General features: G+C 37.6%; 1 protein-coding gene across 1 annotated transcript in view; it reads right to left on the bottom strand.

Moving 5' to 3' along the window:
- Positions 1-8,236: 8,236 nt before the first annotated feature.
- Pigk (phosphatidylinositol glycan anchor biosynthesis class K) overlaps positions 8,237-18,808 on the bottom strand; it is a 142,674-nt gene continuing 132,102 nt past the window's right edge. The window contains exon 11 of the mRNA XM_076863713.2: positions 8,237-11,940. Within this exon, the coding sequence (XP_076719828.1) occupies positions 11,824-11,940 (117 nt within the window). The 3' untranslated portion in view covers positions 8,237-11,823. The remainder of the gene's footprint in view (positions 11,941-18,808) is intronic.

Here is an 18,808-nt window from a genome sequence, read left to right as displayed (position 1 = left end):
AAATGAAGCAGGAAGCAACCCAATACCAGACCTTAAACTATAATACAGAGCTATAGTAACAAAAACAGCATAGTATTGGCACCAAAACAGATGGGTAGACCAACAAAATAGAAGACATAGAAGGGCTAGGTATATAGCTCTGTTGATAGAGTGCTTGCCTCGCATGCACAAGGCCCTGGGTTCAATTCCCAGCACCACCTCCAAAAAAAAAAAAAAAAAGACGACACAGAGACAAAGCCACATAATATAGTTATCTAATACTAGACAAAGGAGCCACAAACATACATTGGAGAAAACATAGCCTCTTCAACAAATGATGCTAGGAAAACTGGAAACCCACATGTAGCAGAATGAAATTGAACCCCTATCTCTCACCCTGCACAAAATTCAACTTAAAGTGGATCAAGGCATTAAACCAGACACCCTGCACCTACTAGAAGAAAATGTACAGGAACAAACTTCCTCAACAAGATTCCTGAAGCACAAGAAGTAAAATCAAGAATCAATAAAAGGAACTGTATCAAACTAAAAAGCTTCTTCACAGTGAAGGAAACAATCAAGAACATGAAGAGAAAGCCTACAGAATGGGAGGAAATCTTTGCCACCTGCACCTCAGAGCATTAATCTCTAGGATATGTAAAGAACTGAGAAAACTTAAAACCAAGTCAATAAACGGGCAAAGGAAATGAATAAATACTTCACAGAAGAAGAAATATGAATGGTCAACAAATATATGAAAAAATGTTCAACATCACTAGCAATTAGAGAAAAGCAAACCAAAACTACACTGAGATTTCATTAGAATGACAACAATTAAGAATACATGTAACAATAAATGTTGGTGAGAATGTGGGGGGAAAGGAACACTCACATTGCTGGTGGGACTGCAAATTGGTGCAACCACTCTGGAAAGCAGTATGGAGATTTCTGAAAAAATTAGGAATGGAACCACCATTTGACCCTGTTATACCACTCCTCGGTATATATCCAAAGAAGTTAAAATCAGCACACTACAGTGACACAGCCACATCAGTGTTTATAGCGGCTCAATTCACAATAGCTAAGCAATGGAACCAACCTAGGGTTCTCAACAGAGAATGGAGAAAGAAATGTGATATATCCAAAATGGAATATTACTCAGCCATAACAAGGAATGACTTTATGACATTTGCCTGTAAATGGATGGATCTGGAGACTATCATGCTAAGTGAAATAAGCCAATCCCCCCAAACTAAAGGTCAAATGTTTCTCTCTGATATGTGAATACTAACACACCACAGGTGGGGAGGAAGAACAGAAGTTCATTCGATTAGACAAAGGAGAAGGAAAGTGGCACAGGAATAGGAAAGACATAACTTTCCAAAGTTCATATATGATTACACCACAGTACATCTCCACATCATGTACAGCCACAAAAATGGGATCCTAAATAGAATAAGATATAGTGCAAGTTTATAATAAATATGTCAAAATATACTATCATATATAACTAAAAAGTATTTTTTAAAAGCACATTTTTAAAAATTAAAAAAGAAAAAGAATTCAGGGGAGGTGGTAAGACATGTCCTTTGTTCTTCTCTTTCAGTGTTCCAATGGGAAGAGACTTTTCTTTGAACCAGGGATGTAATTTGAACAACTTAAATGGCCATGGCCAGAAATTTCACCACTTGATGTCACCTGGTTTCTCTTAAGTGAGTCAAGATCCAGTCAGGAGACCAAAAAAAAAATCACATAGTAATTTGAAAAAGCAATTCCTAGAGTAAGAGGGAGTTTGCTTGTGAGAGACCACTCAGCAAAATAGAGGAAAGGCAGGCATCTGGAGCAGCATCTACCCCTAGGTCTGAGACTTAAGGCAGGCACTCAAGGAAAAGCCCACCCTTGAGAGGCTGACATCCACATGTGGTTGGAGGAGGTGGACCTCGTCCACTGGATGACAGAGCCATGGAGGGTTATGTGGAACTTTCTGGAAAGCTACTCTCTGGAATGCTAGCGAAAGCCATCCTCAGGAAGGAACCCAGAGTTGGAATTCAGCCACTGAAGGGGGGTAAGGGAAAGTTGCTCAAGGGGAGGTGCCTGACAGCAGCCCTCCAGGATGCCCAAGGAGGAAAGTGTTCACAGGAATGTGCCCACCACCCACACCCCCCTGCAAAGATGCTGGAGCTAGGACGATGCTCTGTGCTGTCAGCCCCTGGGCACTGCTGAAAGCCACACTCATCTGTTCACTTATGTGCACACACACTCTGCAGGAGGAGATCATCAGACATGAGAAGAGAAGCTCCTTGCTCCTGCAGTGGAGCACTCTAGCACTCTATGCCGAAAAAAAAAAAAAAAAACAAAAACAACTTGATGTTGTGTTCATTGTGAAGGAGAAATGCTTCAAGAGTTCAGCTCCATTATCATAGAACAATAATAAGTGGATTTGGAACTGAAAGACAACGAATTGATAATGGTAACAATATACTCTTTGCTATTTGGCTTCCACAGTCACCCTTAACACATTTGAGTTAATGAAACAACTCCATATTTCCATCTAACAAGATATCACTACTCTTCTTACAAATGAAGAAATTCTCACCCTTTACCAAAATAAAGAGATGCACAGTCCAAACTGTCACTGAATCCATTACTGGCTGTATTAATCACCCTTCAAATTCCATCGTAATTGCACCAAATATTTTCTTACCCTAAAGATTATATGGTAGTTTTAAACATCAGTAACTTGCATAAAAATAAAAGTGAAAAAAAGAGACAGGAAAATAATGGCATACACACATAAACACAGAACAAAGATAAAATACACAAAGCTACTCTGATTTTTGCTTTAGCAGCTGGCTCAAATTTTTCTTGCCCTCAGCCAGAAGCTCAGTGGTCAGTTTCTTTCTCTGGTAGAGAGAATCAAATCTTCACTCAGAAGAGTGAGACTTCCGTTGTCTTACCTTTTTTTGGTTATTATAGTCTTTCATTAACCTTTACCATCAGTCATGGAATTGCTAAGGGGTACTCCAGAGAATCCCTTGGAAGCTATGAAATCCTCCTTGTCCCCAGTGTAGAGCAGTTAATCAATTTCCTTTGGTTGCTGAAATCGCTCACTCCAGCCAATATAGTAACACCTTATTGTGGACCTGGAGGTTATAGTGGTTTAAAAAAAAAAAAAAAAAAAAACAGCCTCAAAATGACCAGGTGGCAATCTTCTCTTCAAATTCCAAGATGTTGCTGTGACTCCTGATGAAGGTATTCCCGCCCTGGATGGGAGGCAAAGAGGGGACTGATTTCCAAATCAGCAAAGCTCAAAGTTTTCAGGTAGAAGAAGCAAACATTCTATGAATGAATTATTGGAGAACCCACTCTCATCTCTACTCCTTGTTCACAGATCTATGCATTTGGGGGATACAAAGCTCATTCTGTACCCGGTAAAACAATCCTCTCCTTTCAGAGTGTTGTATCGCAACTGGTGACATACTGAGTCTTCAATAAACCATTCTATCTTCAATTAGGCCAGCCACTTTCTGGGTTTGGAGGCATATGGTAAGTCCAATTAATTTCGTGGCCACACATTTATTGCTGCACGTCCTGCACTGTGAAATGACTTCCTTGTTCAGATCCAGTGCTCAGCAGAGTGCCATGATGGCAGGGTCTGAATCCACAGAGGCTGATAGAAGCTGCAAAGCAGGGAATGCAAATCCACACTCAGAATGTCTATTCCAGTGAGCATGGATTTCTGCCTATTCTATGATGAAAGAGACTGGACATAATCAACCTGCTACTAGTTTGAGCACCTGGAGAATGGATGTGCTAACCAACTGGTGCCTGAGTTTCAATATAGGTCTGCATTTAGCATTAGCCAAATCAGTGTTAGCAAGAAGTCAGTGTTGTAAAGAAAGTCCATTCATACTCTCCATCCTTGCCACTTTTTAGATGAGCCCAGAGAGCCAGCACTGAGATGCTCGAGACAAACTAACTGACAGCTACCAAATACATCATTTTATTCATCTTTCAACATCCACTACTGCCCTTTAGTGGGCATTACATGGGACACCTATCTTCACAATCTCTGGTCACTCAGAGAGGATTTGGAATAGAAAATAGAAAAAATAAAGGAGGAAAAGCTAGGGAATGAGAGAAAGGATGATAAGTTCAGATTAGGATATACTGAGTTTGAGATTCCTAGGGGCTTTCAAGCAGAGAGAGGTTCTTCTGCCACTCAGGAGAGATACCTGAATAAAGAAATCTGGCTGCCAGTGATGGAGAGGCAACCGTGGAAACCAGATGGGGATAAAAACATCAGGAACAGCAAAGAATCTGAAGAGTTTGAAAATGAATTTGGCAGAATGTCTGGAGTGGGCTGCCGAAGAGAACACTGGGAAAGGCTGAAAGGAGCGGCTAAATGCAAAAACCCCAGAAGAGGGCAGCAACATGAAGACAGAGGTAGAAATGTTTAATAAAAGTGGGATTTATTCGGGAGAAATTGAAGGGTATAAAAAGAGCAGTTTCCATTTGATTTCACAATAGGAAGTTACTGATGTAAAGAGATGTTTCAGAAAAAAGGTAGAAGAAGCCAGATGACCAAAAGGTTCATGATGACAGCAACACAGGGCAGCCACATCATTGAACTGAGGCCACTCATTCAAAATAAGAGCTCTAAAATGAATCAGACAAGAGGTCTGTAGAGCACTTAGAAGAGAACCTGATCTTGAAAAGAATCTTGAAGGTGAGCAAGACCTCAACATTTACAAAATATAAGGGGAACACGTCCGTCTCTGCAAAAAGAAATGGAAGAGAGAGAGTGTCACCAGCAAGGAAGATCCCCAGGAAGGGCCAGGATCAATAACTCAAAGTGGAGGGGTGTCTACCTCGATCTCTGAGTCCAAAGGGAGGGAAAGTAATGAAGAACTCTAATCTGGTTGTCTTTAAACATGGCCTCAGTTCAACGTCCCTTCCTCACTGGAGTGTTCTCTGACCCTTCAACTGCTATAGCAAATAAAAGATTAATAATATATCTATATGGCCAGTAGAAATATGTTTTTTCATGTGTCTTTCTAGAATCTACTTATTACTTTTTAAGATTATATATATATATATATATATATATATATATATATATACATAAAATATTTAAAAGCATCAACACACACACACATTATTTTAATATGTCTGAGAAGCATCCCCCAGAGTGTGTAACACAACACAATGCTTTGGCAAATATTGTATAACAACCGCTCCAAAATAAATGTTTCCCTAATTATTATCCTTTAGTGTTCTGGAGATCAACTAGGTGGGTCTCACTTGGGGGTCCCTCCCTCACATCTCTGAAGCTTGACGTTGGCGCTTGGCTGAGGACCTCAGCTGGATTGGCCTCCAGAATACACTGACATGGCTTTTCTATAGAAAAGCTTCCTCAGAGGATGGTGCCTGGGTTCTGAGAGCAAATAAGGAAGATGCTACACCTTTTATGACCAAGCCTTTGAAATCAGGCAGAATTATTCTGGCACATTTTATGTATCAGGATTAAGTCATAAGACCAGTCATATTCAAGGGGATGGAAGTTTAGACACTTTGGTGAGAGGAGTGTCAGAGTCTGCAGATATCCCAAACATGTAAATGCTAATTAGACTCCTATTTTAAGCATTTATTACATTTTGAAAAAGGTAAGGAAAAAGAGACAATGACAGTGGCGTGGCGCAGAGGCTTAAAATGTTTGAATAGAAGTCAGTGACAATTCTAAAGAGTCAATTAAACTATAAAATATGCTACTCATGGCTGTTTATATTACAAATGAGTGTTGGTAATCTCACAAACTCCTTGAAGATAAAACTGAGCTGTTTAGGAAGGTGTTATAGCTCAGTGCTACTACTTTCAAGTGCATGAAAATAACCTGGGAATCTCATGAAAATGCAGATTCTGGTTGGGTAGGTCTGAGGTGGAAGCTGACATTCTGCACTCCTGAGAGTTCTAGGTTGATGCTGTAGCTCCTGTGATCGGCAGAGGCACCCACTGAATAAATAGCAAGTTAGTAGAAACAAGAGTGACTGCCTATCTCCTGTTCTCTCTCCCTTCTCCGGAAGAAGCCCCAACAAATATCCCACCAGAGATTCTTTTGTGCATATAGGACCTTGGTCCTGGCCAGGTGAAATCCTCACAGATATAAAGTTACTCAGTCCTTCCAAGAGACTTTTAGAACTGAAACGAAAGGAAGACTAATTTTCCTGCCTTGTAATAAAAGCAAAGGATATAAAACTCTGCCGTTAGCAGCCATGTGAGAAAGCCTGTTTTCAGGAAGGGAAAAGGGAGTTCACTAGGAGAAGAGAATCAGGTGAAATTCCAGTCCCCCGTGTGACTTAGAACAGAAAGCCCCTCACACCAAGATTATACAATATATCTTAACATCACTCCAGAGAATTCTTCTCTTTGTCTAAATTTGTTCTACTTGCATTTTCATCATTTGAAACTAAAAAAGTCCTAACAAGGGGTGGGGGAAATGCAGCATCCACTGTCTTGAGGTCCTGAATTACCCAAGCATCTGGGACCTGGAATGAAGACAGATGGTCCATTAAGTCACACGAAATGTGTGTTTACAACAGAGTGGACAGGCCATGGAGTCAGAAGACACTAGAAAACTAAGGTTCAGGGAAGGTTGAGGAAAAGCTCTGCTACCTAAAATCAAGGTGGGGGGCACAAACCCCCCAAATAAAGAGAAGTAACAAAGTCAGTAGATTGAAATTGTTGGATAGTGTTAAAAGAATGTGGAAAGAAACTGTTAACAAAAACACCTGCTGACCCCTCAAACATCAGATAGAGCTCTCTAATCTCTGAAGTATACAAAGAACTCAAAAAGCTAAACAACAAAAAAGCAAATAACCCAATCAACAAATGGGCCAAGGACTTGAACAGAAACTTCTCAGCAGAGGATATACAATCAATCAACAAATACATGAAAAAATACTCACCATCTCTAGCAATCAGAGAAATGCAAATTAAAACTACTCTAAGATACCATCTCACTCCAATAAGAATGGTAGCCATCATGAAGTCAAACAACAATAAGTGCTGGCGAGGATGCGGGAAAAAGGTACGAGTACTCATACATTGCTGGTGGGACTGCAAATTGGTGCAGCCAATTTGGAAAGCAGTATGGAGATTCCTTGGAAAGCTGGGAATGGAACCACCATTTGACCCAGCTATTCCCCTTCTCGGATTATACCCAAAAGACCTAAAAAGAGCATACTATAGGGACACAGCCACATCAATGTTTATAGCAGCACAATTCACAATAGCTAGAATGTGGAACCAACCTAGATGCCCTTCAATAGATGAATGGATTTTTTAAATGTGGCATTTATACACAATGGAATATTACTCAGCACTAAAAAATAACAAGATCATGGCATTTGCAGGCAAATGGATGGCATTAGAGCAGATTATGCTAAGTGAAGTTAGCCAATACCTAAAAAACAAATGCCGAATGTCTTCTCTGATATAAGGGGGGGGGGTGACTCAAAATGGGATAGGGAGGAAGAACATGAGAAGAAGACTACCACTAAATAGGGAAGAGAGGTGGGAGGGACAAAAGGGAGAAGGGGAGTTGCACGGAAGATGGAAGGAGAACCTCATTGTTATACAGAATACATATATGATGTTGTAATGTGAAAAAGAAGAAAAAGTGTGTCACATTAGATTGGATAGAGAGAAAGGATGGGAGAGGAGGGGAGGAAGGGCAGCAGAATAGAATAGACAATATGATTGATGTATGTACATTCCATATGTATTATATGTCAAAATACATTCTGCTGTCATGTATGACTAAAAAAACAAACAAACAAACAAAAAAAACCACCTGCTGAAAAGAGAAAAGGACTGTCCCAGAGTAGCAAAGCAAATGTTCTTTAGGAGCAACCATCCCCTGTGCTGAGTGGATGTTAGAAGCAGAATAGGTAGAGTCCCGCTCAGCAAAAAGCAAAACACTGACACTCTTTTCTATAAGCTAGGCAGGCCATGTATGGCATGCCTCACATGTATGGCTTTATTTAATAACCCTTAAGAGGGTGTCCCCTCTTGCTTATGGTGTTGTCTGTAAAATCCTAGCAGTCAGATTGGCCCTTCCACACTCAGAAGAGGGAAAAGTGAATGTGGACTGACTCCATAGGACTAGTATACCGGAGGCAAAGCTGAAAGTCCTCACAAGTCTCTGAGAATATGAGCAGCAAAGGTGAAACAAGAAAGACAGCACCACACTTCCGTGTTTGGAATAAATGAATTTTTAATAACCAGTTTCTTGGTTACACCCTCACTGATACCAATTTTAACAGTCCACACAGTTAAATCAAAATGTACATTTTAAAACACATTTCCAAAACAGTAAATTTTTTTGTACCAAAAGGGGGGGGGGAGCCTGGTTACCACTATCAAGGTGTATTGTCCATGAATTGAAAGACTTTCCTATTCCAGCAGCAGGTACATGTGTAATTGGGCAGGTAGCAACAGAACAGCAATCCTGACACCCCTTTCTTCATGGTAAATGCCTTTGGGTTGAATCGTAACAATAAAGTAATGAGGCTGGATACCATAAAGCAAAAATGGATACTGATCTCATTATTTTATAGTCGTACCTTGTGATATATTTATAAAATATTTCTTTCACATGTACAAACAATCTACTACAGATGGGCTTAATTTTGATAGAATCAACTGAAAAAGGTTCTATGTTAATGCAACATTCATTGTAAAGATTCCAGAAACACATGAGTCAAAGTTTCAAATGATAATTCCCACAGTAACTGTAACTCTGCTATACAACATACATAATGGAAGAAAAGTTATCAACATATACCATAGTAGAAAATACTCAGTAAGCAGAAGCAAACTGAGTTATGCTTGCTATGGGAGTCATCACTTTCAACTAGCTGAGAAAATATAAAAATTGAAACCATAAATGCATGCATTATATTTGTATTTAATTCCAATTTTTGATCCAATTTAATCAGCTTTGCATTCAAACTACACTTTCCTTTCATAAGCTGCATATAAATATCTTTTGTAATTTTAAAATTCACATCATTTGGTTTCTTTTTTTCACACAGGCTGCCTTTGCAGGATGGCATCATTATACCCTGGCCCTCCCTGAAATGTCAGGACATGTCTGCTGGGATCTATTTATCTATATTTCTTTTCTCCCTGAAGGACATGGTGGGGGAGGAGAAAGAGAATAGCAAGGAGAACAAGAATCACATTGAATAGCTTTAAAAGATAAACAAGTAGAACAGAACAGGGGGACACTGTCACCATTAACTCCCACCTTAATATCTTCCTAAGCAGAAATAAGAATACCACCACATATTTACAATTTCCAAAACCTTTAGTCATAACATCATCTCATTTGATCCTCACCACAACAACACTATGAGAAAAGGGGGGGGGGACAAAACACTTCTTTGTTGTTCAGCTCTTTGTGGCTCAAGGAGAATACATATAAGGATGTGCTTTTATATTATCATTTAAACTCTAAGCCATTTAATTGCACTTAAAATATTTCCTAAGTATACTCACTTACATATGCACAGGATTTGCTTATTATTAAAAGCAGAATATACTTTATATAAAAATATTATGGTTATGAGCTAAACTTTAACATATTTTAAGCTTTTTCCTTTAACTATATTCTGAAAATTCAATAGTGAAAGAGAAAAATTTAATTGCCCTTTGAAACTCTGTCTAGGCAAAATTAATCCTGTATATTATATCCAGCATTACTTCTCCCAGTTTGGTTTTAACTAAGAAGGGCACCTTCTATAGCCTCTGAAGAGGAATCTTTTTACTTTCCAGCAGCCTTTACCATTAGGGTATGTTTCATTATATTCAGGCTAAATTACTTTGGCTCAAGAACAATCATAATTCCTTTACCACTCTAACTAGCTCCACCCCACCATGGTGCCTATGACCTTGTGTGTATGTCTGGAGGGTGATATGCTCAAACTTTGTCTTGCACCACTAAGATGAGGTTATTCAGATTTAAGTTTGTTTTTCCTCCTTTCTAGGTACAAAAAAATCCTTCTTTATATAAATTAGATGTATTTTTTCTTCTTCATTTATATAATGTACCAATAAAAAGATCAATTAAAATAAACTCAGCCAGCAAAAATCTCAAAATTATTTGTCCTAACTATCCTTTGCCTGTGATATAACAATTCTGCATGCAACTAAAGTACAATATTTAACTGTTAAAAGGTAACCAAATTCTTAGGAATATTAAGAGGTTTTATTATGAAAGAAGTTTATCTTCTTGATCTTACTTGTAACTATAAAACTGATCTTTGCAATGAAAAAAGATTAACACATAAATTCTTGAACAAAAACAGATAAAACACATAAAAGTTTCCCCTGGGACATGAATACTGAATTTTCAGTCATTCCCCTCCACGCCATATACAAAAGTTTGAAAAGAAAAATCAGTGTCTGGCATTAATCACAAAGCACAATCTCAATAACTATTTCCAGTCATAAAGAAAAACATGAAGATGGCTGGTAGGCTAAAAATCAGTGATAAAGACAAGAGCTCTTGCATCTTATCAAAGTCCAGAAGAGGGGTGATATATCTGTCTGATAAGAAGGACCATAGTATGTATGTTTCCATGAAAGTCATCTACTTTACCATACTGTCCTGAGGGAAAGGGTAGATCTAGCCAGTGGGCAAGACTTAGCTTAACCTGAATGAAATAAAGTCCTTGTTGACCTTCTCTATCAAGGAGAAACTTGAAGAGGAGGTGATCAAGTCTAGAGAATCACAATATGCTTAGAAATGAAAAACAATAATGTATATTTATTTGGGAAGTCAGTATGTGATTTACAAAGGTTGAAAATTTCTCAGATCAACTACTGACAGCAAAAAAGGCCTTAAGATTGTCAGTATTATAGATAAAGGAGCTGATTTTTCATTTTTATTTATAATTAAACCTGCAGAATTTCTGGAGTAACTGATAGCAAAATAATAATACAGGGTGCCGGTGGGGCAGAGGGGGTATCAAAGATGGTGGAATGAGATGGACATCATTACCCTTGGTACAGTATGACTGCACATATGGTGTGACACTACATTGTGTACAACCAGAGAGATTCAAAGTTGTGCTGCAATTGTGTACAATGAATCAAAATGCATTCTGCTGTCATATATACCTAATTAAAATAAATAAATTAATAAAAAAAATAATAATACATTTAAGAATAAACCAAAGGAAAGCTCTGGAAACTACCTAAGGTAAGTGGTCCAATAACAGAAGACTGTTAAATAAATTGTTATAAACTCATACAATGGATATTATGCAGTCATTCACAATGTATTCTTGAAGAATATCCAAGGAAAATGAAAAGGTAGATAATATATTATAAAATGAAAAGTTGTAAAATGAAATATTTTATATGAACTCTACTTTGGGAAAGATATATGCATAATTGGTAGAACATACACAAAATTATTAACAGAAGTTACATCATTTACTGAGAATTTAATGTCTCACAATTTTTTCTTTTCCAAAAGAAGAGAGGATAAGATTAGAGGAAACTATTATTTTCAAAAAAAAAATCAATCTACTCTAATCTCTTTGTCCCATTTGTTTCTATGATACACAAAATGAAAAAATGAAATATATTTATGGCCAATAAGCAATTGCATTACAAATATTTTTTAAGTTATGAAGTCAATAGTTCATTTATATTTAGTTTTCTTATACTTTTTTCCAATTTACACAAAAGTAATGTATTTTAAAAAACAGACAATAACAAATTTGTATCCAAGGTTGAAATTTTCAATATATTCTTCTTCATATGTCCTTCAGTTTAAAAAATGAATTTCATATGCTTGATTCCATAAGTTTTGAAGAAAACCATGATAATGAGTGCCCATAATCCCAGAATAAAACCCCCAGGAGGATGCCAGTCTTTCAGCTTCGGTTTCTGCAAAAGAAGGATAACATTGTCAATTTAACAACAGGCAAATAATTCATCAATGGATAAAGCTAATACTAATGGAAAAGAGAAATTTCACTGTCCATGTTTTAAAGGGAAGTAAGTTTAATCAAATTAAATCTATTGGGAAAGCAACAATGGTAAAGACTTCAAACAAAGTAAATATTCCAAAGGGTAAACTGGCTCCTAACAAAGATCCGTTTTAGCTTATATTCTATTTCCTCAATGGGGCTTTCCTTGATTAACCAATTCACCAACTCTCCTCACCAAAGTTATTCAGTAGTCTTATAGTCCTTCTCAATTTTGAGTTGAGATATTCATTAGTTTTTCAGTTTTATCTGTTTCTCCTAGACTATAGTTCCATGAGGGTCACCTTGTTAAATTCCCAGCACTGACCTACCACAGGGCCTGCCACACAAAAGGAACTTGTGTGTCATACTGAATAAATCAGTGCCAGAACAAATGCTACCCAACTTCAGTCATTCCTTCAGATATTCGACAATCACTTGTCTGGAGGCCAGTGTCTTTGATCATGTTTCTCCCTTGATGTAGAATGTTATGCCCTTTCAAAACTCACTATTTCAAGTCATACCAACTCCTCCAGATTTTTCTTTGAATTCTCATAGTAACTGATCCATAACTATCGACTTTTACTGCTACCTACTATTCCAGTTGCCTTTATTGTTTACCTCTATGCAATACATCCTAAGGTCAAAATTCATCTGAGTTCATTTTGCATGCCCTTCTCCATTCCCCACCCCACAATACCAAGACAGGTGTCTTCTATGTTTTTTGGGTTTTTTTGCCCAGCAAGGACCAGTCCTCTTCCCTGAGTTGACTTTTCAACAGTCTAATTATAGCCCTATAATTGGAGACTTGTAACAAAAATCTCTTAATGAGTCTACTTATTGAATTATTGGTCAAGATTATAATAGTTATGAGAATCAACTTTCATCAATTCAAAATTAACTTCTCGAACAAGGGAGCCAATAACACCTTAATATCTTAATTTGGATTATAATATTAGAGTTTTAGGAGTTTTTAATCAAATGCTTAATATGAACTGAATTGACACATAGTTTATAATAGTTATATTCTATCTTCATTCCTTTGCCTGTTCTCACCTTCTACCACTTCTTTCAGAAAACTCCCCCAAAATATTATCCATTAAGTCCAATTTTTCCTCATATTACTTTCCATTCAAAAGTCTGCAATGGCTTATGGTCATATGTGTGATAAGGATGATGATAAAAGTTCTTACCCTCTGCTATCTTTTTTGTTTGTTGTTCTATTTAGTTACACATTACAGCAGAATGCATTTTGACTCATTGTACACAAAACAGAGCACAACTTTTCATTTCTCTGGTTGTACATGATGCAAGGTTGCACCATTCACGCAATCATACACATACATAATGTCCATCTCATACCCTCTGATATCTTAAAAAATAATAAATTCAGTAGTTCTCAAACCATTCAAATAGCAGAGTGCCTGGAAGTCACCGTGCTTTTTGCGTAACACTGTGGCAAACCTTAACTTCAGTAGAAAACCTAGAGTAATTAATGTAAAGCACAGTTGTATTAAAAATAGGTAATGTAAATAAAAATATCAGAAGCATGTGTCAAAGTAAAAACAAGTATGTGAACCATACAGCTTACTACTCTGTTTTTGTCTTTTTATTTTCTACTAATCAAACAATTGATAAGTCACATGAAAGCACTAAAAATGCTTAAAAACAAAAATTACTTTTCCACAAACTAGAAAAAGATTACCACTAAACATTATTAGTGGAAGCCCACCTTTATATAACAACCTCAGATGTTCCCTGGGAACCCAGCTTAAGAGCACTGACCTAGGTAGGGAGACAAAGTTCTTATTTCCCCTAACTAGGAGGTTCTGATTTAAAAGACTTTTGAAAAAAAAAACACACACACACACACACACACACACACACACTACTACTACATTAGGAAAATTAAAATAAATACGCTCAAAATTTGGCATTAAGGTATACTCTTAACTGAGAAGAACAGGCCATAGACAATTGTTTCATAAACCAAAATAAAGAGCTTCAGTACTAAGAGTTCAAGAGGTGTTTAAAACAAGTTATGTTCAAAGAAAAATGAACACCATTTAAGCTATCATGAGATTACAGAAGTAATAATCAAGTAGTTAACAGCAAATTGTACTTCTGCAGTTATAGAAACTCTTATTACTTCCCAATGAGATGGATTCCCTAGTAATTTTACCACTAGATCTTAAACTTAGCAGCCAGAAATAAGATAACTAAGAAAAACAGCATTATTGGAAGTAATCATTTCTCTGAAGACTCAAGAATAAGCTCTGACAGCTACTTTGACCTTTTATTCCAAAACTGGTTTGAAGAATTGTGGATGCACTCTTCCTGGTCCTTCATCCTCCTTGATAGTCATGTGTCTCATCCACACCACTGATGTCCAGGAGAGAGCCACAGAAAAAAGCAAAGTGCTAGAGCTAAGTTTCCAAGAGCAAACTCTAAAAGTAATAATGGAGGACTAAAAAATATATATAATTACAAAAATTATAATAAAATGATACATTTACTCACATTGTAACAATATATGCCAACAAAGCAACAAATCTTAGTCTTTCAAAAACTATTTACAGTTATCACTTTTATTGCTGTATCTCCATTACATCTTTTTGATGAAGAACAAATGGAAAATGCATTAGTTGAATATACTTTGGACTCAATTTAGGAAGGCATCTCATTTAGAATCCCTCAGTATAGCCTCTCCCATCTTCTCACAATTTGTACAAAGGCACAGAAAAACATGGTAATATACCCTACTAAAATAAAGTTAACCTTTAATGAGAAACCTGATAGTTTCACTATCTGAAAGTCTGAAAAGCCAGGTCTAAAATCAAGTTAATAGTTGGCCTAATTTTCTAATTGCTACATACCATGCAAATTATTGCTTTACTCAAAGAAACATAATAATTCTGCTGCTGAAAGAGACTCCTATTTTTTCTGCCTGCTCCTTTTTTTTCACTCCTTTTTTTTTCTGCCTGCTGTTTGGGAGCCTTCCATATAGTAAATAGATTAGTTTACTATGTAGCCAAGTTGTGGAACTCATTCCAACCTCCTCATGACACACCTCTTTTATATTTCTATTTAAATATAATTCCCAGTAAACAACATGACAGAGGTGGAGGAGCACTAAAAATGTTTCAATGCATCCTAGAAGTTTCAATGTTCACATGAAAATCTCTGCAGACAGGGGAAAATATAGGAACAACCTTGTAAGCAGTGTGTGTTAAGAAATATTTTAACTTTTTAAAAGTGCCCCCGAATCAGACATAGTGGTAAGGCAGCATTTGATCCTAGTTTAGTTCAGCAGAGTCATATTTGATCACTACCTGCCAGTTACTGGGAACAGTATCACAACCTATCAAACACAGATTAGAGAAGACATTTGTATCTCAGTGGACAGTGAGAAGCATCCACACACTGTTGGCAAATACCAACAGCACCCAAAGAAAAACAAAAATCCAAGGTGGGCTCTATGAGGAAAAATACTCCTATACATGAAGGAGAAATTATATCCTGAAGATGCAGAGGAAATGTCTCTGAATATAATTTAATAAGGAACCAAAATAATGTTTGAGAAAATTTGTACTGGCACAGATTCAGATAATGATACACAAGCAACCAAAACCAAGATAATATTATAAAGAGAAAAAGAATACAAGATACAAAAACACAGGCAAAGATTAAAAGGAAATTCAGTATTATAAGAGCAAAACAAAAATCCACGCAGACAGGGAGAAACATGTTTCCAGAACATCTTTGAGTCTTTCATTTACCCTGTTGTGTTAGACTGATGGCAAATTTGTCCCTAATTCTCCATGCATCTCTGTGTCTATACCTTTCCAACATGGTTCCATAGAAGCTTAAATCAAGAATCTACATCCCTACCTCCTTGAATAAGCTGGTCTAGTAACTTCTTTTGGCCAACAGAATGCAACACAAGTAACAGTCCATTCCAAGTAAAGCCACAAGAGGTTTTTATTGCTTCTGCTCTTTCTCAGACCTCCCATGAGAAAAAGCCTGAGCTTTCTGAAGAAAAGGCACCATTTGAGAAGAACTGAGGTCCTCCTGGCCAATAACTAGCCAACTCCCAGAAAGACCTGCTAACTAATCCAAAGTTAACCACAGGCTCAAGAGAAAGCAAACAATTGCCCAGCTATATTCAGCCTATATTTCTAACCTCCAGAATCATGAGTTCAATAAATGTTTTAAGTTACTAAGTTTTAGAGTAGTTTGTTATATATCAAAAGCTATGACATATAACAAATGAGGTGACAATGTGGAAGGCAAAACCTTGATTCTTAAAATCATAATAAAACAGAAAATGTTCCCATATACATTCTTGTAGCTTTCTGCAACAGTATAAATAAGAATAGTATGAAAGGCAGGTAATTGATCCCCTGTCCACCAGGAACTTTGCTGGAATGAGGAAGGTTCGTCAAGATGATCCCTTCTTACAATGAGAATTCTAGCCTCATTAGCAAATCAGCATTAAAGTCCACAACCCAAGTATTTCCACAGGTACCTGACTCATCACTGTTGGACTCAAAGTCATGCATACAAAACACCCGCTGTGCTAAGTTTTGTGAATGCTCTCTACTACTCTCCTCACTAAGGGGATCTGCAATGCTACTCACCCTTACAGTCTTCCTGGAGAGACTCCAGCTGTCACTATGCCAGAAACTGCTCTCAAGGAAATGAAGTGGGGAAATCTGAAACTAACTCACCCAGCTTCACTGTAGCCTCCTTCTCCCGACTAGAGTCTAGAGCTGAAGTCCAGCTCCTTTCCTTTTAAAATTACCAATTAGGGCATTCAAGCTCCCGTTCGCCTGCTTCTCGCAGCCAAACCGCTGTGACTCAGCACTAACGATCCCGCCAAAACAACTGGTCGGCCCTTCTGATCCTTTGGAGGTAAATGCCAAGCGAGCCTTCATAGGCAGTGGCCACAGGATTGAAACAGGGCTTGGGAGAGACAGTCAGGACCAACCCGTTGCATTGGTCACCCGGCAAAGGGAATGAACTGTCACCATTTGCATGGGATACCACCATGGCAGAGATCTGACGTCACCAAAACATGGCAGAGGAGATAAATTCATTGAAACCAGTGGCAACAGGTGTGTAATCCCCTAGCCTTCCCTCTCCACACAGCGGGGAAACCTTAAGGGACCCTCCCAGCTCTCCCGTGAGCGCAATAGCCAGACTGAGGGAATCAGGAGTGGCGCGGGACTCGCGGCACGGAACTCTAGGCTACCATCCCACCAGTGCTGACAACTGAGGTCCCTTGCACCAGCTACCGGGGGCGTGGCTACCAGCGGACAAGCAAATTCGCTGGGGGTTCTCAGCCCCAAGCTCTACAAACTTAGGGTCTGAGGGAATGGCAAACAGGGAGAGTGTGCCAAGGAGTTCATGAAAACAGGGCTCCCAGGAGCAGCAGACCTGGTGTGTAGCCAGTATTGTGGTGAGCCTCACAGGGGAGCGGGGCCTCGCTTGAGGAAACACAAGAGAAGGCCCTAGGCACTCAGGATTGGAGACCCGCCCAGTCTGGGAGGAAGAGCTGCTGCACAGTGATTGGTTCCCGCCTTTTGAGAGGAGAAGCTTGGCCCAGTGGGCACAGCTCCACCTACTGGAAGAGAAGTTAATCAAACTCTAAGACTGCATTTATTAATTTTTTTTACCCTCATTTTCATTTTTTTGTTGTTGTTTTTTAAATATTTTTTTAAATTTTTTTAAATTTTTTATTTTTTTTAATTTTAATTTTCATTTTTTATTATTATTATTTTTTTAATTTTTTTCTTTTTTTATTTTCTATTTTTTTCTTTTGTCTTTTCATTTCTTTTCAGTTCTCTTATTCCCCCTTCCTTGAATTCTACCTGCTTACTCATTCTCTTTAGTGACTTCTTCCCTTCCCTTCTAATACCTTTCCTCCCAAGCATCAAATAAATTTATAGGAGTAAACAGTAACTCAGCAGTCAAACAGAACAATAAGTAACATGAGCAGCATGAAAAAGCAAGGAAGAAAAGGAGTACAAACAATGCAGGACAGCCTAAATATTCAGGAGGACCTAGAGTCATCAGAAAAATGGTAATATAAGGAACTCAAGGAATACCTTAGACAGATGGAATGGAACCTTAAAGAGGATATGAGACAACAAATTCAAACAGTGAAAGAACACATTGAAAATGAATTACATAAACAGATAAAAGAAGAAGTTAAGCATCTTTATCAGGAGATAGAGATTATAAAAAAAATCAAACAATAATTCTAGAAATGAAAGAAACTATAAACCAAATTAAAACTCAAATGAGAGTATCACTAACAGAGTGGAGCAAGTAGAAGCCAGAACGTCAGATAATGAAGACAAAATATATTGAAAAGAGTCTAGCCAACTCAGAAAGGATGGTTAAAAATCATGAGAAAAACATCCAAGAGATATGGGATAACATAAAAAAAAACAAATTTAAGAGTCACCGGGATAGAGGAAGGTATAGAAATTCAAACCAAGGGAATGAGTAACCTGCTGAATGAAATAATTACAGAAAACTTTCCAGAAATAAAAAAGGAAACGAATATACAAATTGTAGATGCATACAGGACACCGAGCACACAAAATCACAGTAGACCAACGCCAAGACACATTGTTATGAAGATATCCAATATACAAAACAAAGAGAAAATATTAAAAGCTACAAGACAAAAGAGGCAGATTACATTCAGGGGTAAACCAATAAGGTTAACATCTGATTTTTCATCACAGACGCTGAAAGCAAGAAGATCCTGGAACAAC

Source organism: Callospermophilus lateralis, chromosome 7 (assembly GCF_048772815.1).
Source record: "Callospermophilus lateralis isolate mCalLat2 chromosome 7, mCalLat2.hap1, whole genome shotgun sequence".
Classification (NCBI taxonomy): Eukaryota; Metazoa; Chordata; class Mammalia; order Rodentia; family Sciuridae; genus Callospermophilus; species Callospermophilus lateralis.
The sequence above is the reverse complement of the archived record's forward strand: the minus strand, read 5'-3'. Positions and strand labels throughout refer to the sequence as shown.